General features: G+C 52.6%; 1 protein-coding gene across 1 annotated transcript; it reads left to right on the top strand.

The window, feature by feature from the left end:
* Positions 1–814: 814 nt before the first annotated feature.
* On the top strand, positions 815–2,937 carry LOC100464794 (carcinoembryonic antigen-related cell adhesion molecule 8; the record flags this gene model as incomplete). The annotated part of the gene is made up of 4 exons (XM_034650274.1): positions 815–1,211; positions 1,557–1,792; positions 2,276–2,316; positions 2,579–2,937. Coding segments are annotated over 4 exons (795 nt in total), but the record flags the coding sequence as incomplete, so codon positions are not given.
* Positions 2,938–4,325: the final 1,388 nt, after the last annotated feature.

Raw genomic sequence — 4,325 nt, 5'->3', positions numbered from 1 at the left:
TGTTTCCTAAGTTACTCAAGAGTAGGACTGAATTTGGAAATCTGATGGTAACAACAACCAGGGACCCTAATTCCTAACTCTTCCTATATACCTGATATTCTGAGGGATAAATGCCAGACGTGGAGGATACTGGGGATACGTTCATTCAGCCCCGNAATCCCACGATCAGGAAGTGGTGAGCCAAAGTCTGTTTCCTAAGTTACTCAAGAGTAGGACTGAATTTGGAAATCTGATGGTAACAACAACCAGGGACCCTAATTCCTAACTCTTCCTATATACCTGATATTCTGAGGGATAAATGCCAGACGTGGAGGATACTGGGGATACGTTCATTCAGCCCCGGGCGTCTGCAGCCTGCCCCAACACTGGGGTACAGCACAGATCAGAGAGTCCCTCCCTCCTCGAGCTCAATTCTATGGGGAGGAAGACAGACACGCAGAGACATCTAGAATGTGAGGTCAGGTACTGACAAACACCAGGAAGGGAACAGAGCAGGGAAAGGTCAGAATGTGAAGACAGAGAGTCTTTAGAGGACGTGGTCAGGGCAGGTCTCTCCACAGGACCACCTGAGTGTGAGCAGGTATCCGAGGTCAGGGAGGGAGTGAGGGACAGACGTGAGGAAGGGTGTTCGAAACAGAGGAAATTAAGTTCAGAGGCGCTGAAGTAGTGTGGTCATGCCGCTGACCTTGCAGGAGACACACACTCACACTCACACACACACAGATACCCGCACACACGCACACACACGCCCCGAGGCTGGGGGATTAACACCTGCTCCATCTCCAGCGCTCCAGGTTTCCCTCCCAACACATAGGTCCCAGCACTGATCCATCTCCCCCCTTCCTTTCTAGTCTCACTCTTAACCTTCTGGAACCCGCCCACCACTGCCCAAGTCACTGTGGAATCAGTGCCGCCCAATGCTGCCGAAGGGAAGGACGTTCTCCTGCGAGCCCACAGTCTGCCTGGGGATCTTCTAGGCTGTCACTGGTTCAGGGGGGAAAGCGTGGCACCCACTGATCGTATTCTATCATATGTAGTAGACACACAAGTAACTACCCCAGGGCCTGCACACAGCGGCAGAGAGACAATATACCCCAATGGATCCCTGCTGTTCCAGAGAGTCACCCTGAACGACACAGGAAACTACACCCTACAAATCGTGAGGACAAATGCTCAAGTGGAACAAGGAACAGGACAAATCCGCGTATTCCGTGAGTAATTCCTCTCTCACGTCTGCTGTTGGGTGGGGTGAATTCTAGGTCACACACACGGGATTCACAGGCCTGGACTAGGCGTCCATCCCCCTTGGCATTATGTCCCGAGAGGGGGTTTGACATTTCCTGCGGGACGCACACAGTGGAAACAAACATCCTAGGGTTGGAATTCCCTTCCTGTGATCCAGTCTCTGGATCATCATTGCGATTCCCCGTGATCCAGTCTCTGGGATCATCTGAGAAAGACCCTGCAGGACCCAGTCAGGACCAGGCCTGAGGGGCCCTGGGATCCTCCCCAGAGCTCAGCCCAGAAAGCCCCTGCCCAGACCNTTGTCTACACAGCGGAGTTACCCAAACCCAACATCAAAAGCAACAACTCCCACCCCGTGGAGAATGCGGATTCTGTAGTTTTAACGTGTGAACCTCAGACTCAGAGCACAAGCTACCTGTGGTCAGTAAACAGGAAGAGCCTCCCGGCCAGCACCAGGCTGGAGCTGTCCCTGGACAACAGGACTCTCACTATACACCGTGTCACAAGGAATGACACAGGACCCTATGAGTGTGAGACTCGGAACCCAGTGAGTGCTGGCCATAGTGACCCATTCACCCTGAATGTTCTCTGTGAGTAACTTCCCTCCTACCTGGCCCGGGCTGCCAGCCCAAATCCACACTGCCAGAGGCCAAGCCACATGCATGCTTCTGGGGTCCGAGTCCATGCCTCTCAGCTGGACCCCCAGGCTGGCCATGGCTTCTTGTCCCAGGGAAACGTGTGCAGACCCAGACTAAGCCAAGATGAGGAGGGGACGGGCTGCTCCTCCCTGAGAGAGTCACCAGCCTGTGAGGGGAACCCTGGGTGCAGCCAGAGGCAGGGTGGGTACTGGGAGCATCAGCCAGGGGTCCTGGGCTAACAGGAATGGGGCAGGGGGTGCAGTGGGCAGTGACTGGGACTGGAGTATGGGTCAACGGGCTTGGAGAAGGCAGTTCAAGAGGCGGAATTGGTCACTCCTGTAGAGTAATGACCCTCCCTCTCCGTCTACCAACACCCATTCTCTCCTGTCTAGGACTCCCTGCGCAGCCCCACCCACCCATTCCTATCTACCTGGTGAGTGTGGGCAATGACTGCTCTGGTCCCCGAAGCCCATGGGGACTGAAGATCTCCCCCAACCTGCACCTGGCTGTGAAAGTTCAGGAATACAGTAGAGCAAAGGGGGATAAGGGGGTAGTTTGAGAAAGGAGGGGCCTGGGACTGAAACCTGGGACACAGCCAGACTCCAGAGAGCAGCCCAGGTGGGCCTAGAACCTGAAAGTCACCCAGATATGTTCCAAGGAGTTTACAGGGGCTCAGAGTCCTCTTCTTCTTTCAGGAATTACGACACCCCAACACGAACATTTATGGCCAGATCAACCACAAAGCAGAAATGGCTTCTTAGTTTCCCCTGGGAACTGCTCCTTCCAGGGGCCCTCCTCTACCAGAGGAGACTCTAGGTGGAGTCAGGAGCCGCAGCCTGAGCCAGAGGACTGGCTCTAAACCCTGAGAATATTTGGGAACATGAATCAGGGTGAGGTCCCTCCTGATTTCTGGAGACCCCCACAGTCTGCCCTGAACCCAAGACAAAGGCCCCCATCTCCCAGGAAGTGGGGGTTCCCAATTGAAGTGTCCTGACCCTGACCCACCGGAAATGATCTGAGAGGACCTGAATAAAGAGAACTCATCCCCTCCTTGGCCCTTTTTTTGTGAATGATCATTTCTCTTAGCAGAAATTCACCCAGGGGCACCTGGCTGGCTCAGTCAATAGAGCATGCAACTGTTTTGTGGGTTTTTGGTTTTTGTGTTTTTTTTTAAGGATATTATTTATTTACTAGAGAGAGTGAGAGAGAGAGAGAACACAAGCGGGGAAGACGGACAGAGGGAGAGGGGGAAACTGACCCCCCACTGAGCAGGGAATAAGACATGGGAATCTATCTGAGGACCCAGGGAACACGACCTGAGCAGCTGACAGACACTTAAGTGTCTGAGCCACCCAGGCGCCCCAAGCACACAACGCTTGATCTGGAGGTCATGACTTTGAGCCCCAGGTTTGGTATAGAGTTTACACTAAAAAAATTTTAAAAATAAAAGTAAAAATTAATTGTAAAAAATGAAAAACAGAAAAGAAATTCACCTGAAAATCTGGGTCTTTACTCTCCTGGGTCACATAGGGAAATGTGACCTATGAGTTGACCAAGCCCCAAACTCTAGTCCCCCAGGATAGAGGAAGTGGTGAGGGGTGTGGACGTGTTGGAAGCATGCTAACTAGAACACCAGAGCTGTGGCCAAACCATGAGAGCACTCAGCAGTCCTCACACCGCTCAGGGACCAAAGGAATAGACACTCCCAGTGTTTATAAATGTGATTTTTGTGTCAGGAGCACAGAACATGGGGTCTGTGATGACCACCCGAAGATGAGCTAGGAGGAGCATCCATGGGGCAGGCGCACATCCCGGTGTGGGACCCTTTCACAGCCTTTTGGTGTCCTGAGTCCTTGGCCCTCCTCCCCAGCCCTGGTGGCCCTGACTGGTGGCCTTCACCAGTAAACTTGCCTGTCCCCAAATCCAGGATCCAGCTCACTAAGACCTGTCCAGAGGTTTCTCCTCTGTGTCCACGGCCAGCCTTCAGGATGTCCTTAAATCTGGGGTGACATAGAGAGAGGCTGCCAGAGTCACCCCAGTGGGGAAGACCCAGAATTCATGCCCTGAGAACACACTAGGGCCCTCACCGTCACCCCCATCTTCCACTTTCCCATCCACATCCCACCCTCACAACCAGCTCTGATGCTACACACCAGCCCTGCCCTTCCAGGGGGCTCAGGACCATTCTGTCCACTCCCATTGGCCAACAGAAGGGTCACCTGGGTGCTCTTATCTTTATTATGTCTTTCTTTCTGCTTTTTGTTGGGTTCATTTGCTCTTCTTTTTCTAGTTCTTGTGGTAGGAACTTACGTTATTTCTTTGAGATCGTTTCTCTCTGAGAATATAAGCACTTCGTGCTACCAATTCCCCTCTCAGCGCAGCATAAGCCCCATCTCACAAATGGTGCAGATATTTTTTTAGCGTATTTAAATTAACTCTATA

The sequence above is a fragment of the Ailuropoda melanoleuca genome, unplaced genomic scaffold (genome assembly GCF_002007445.2).
Source record: "Ailuropoda melanoleuca isolate Jingjing unplaced genomic scaffold, ASM200744v2 unplaced-scaffold1493, whole genome shotgun sequence".
NCBI classification, from domain to species: Eukaryota; Metazoa; Chordata; class Mammalia; order Carnivora; family Ursidae; genus Ailuropoda; species Ailuropoda melanoleuca.
The sequence above is the reverse complement of the archived record's forward strand: the minus strand, read 5'-3'. Positions and strand labels throughout refer to the sequence as shown.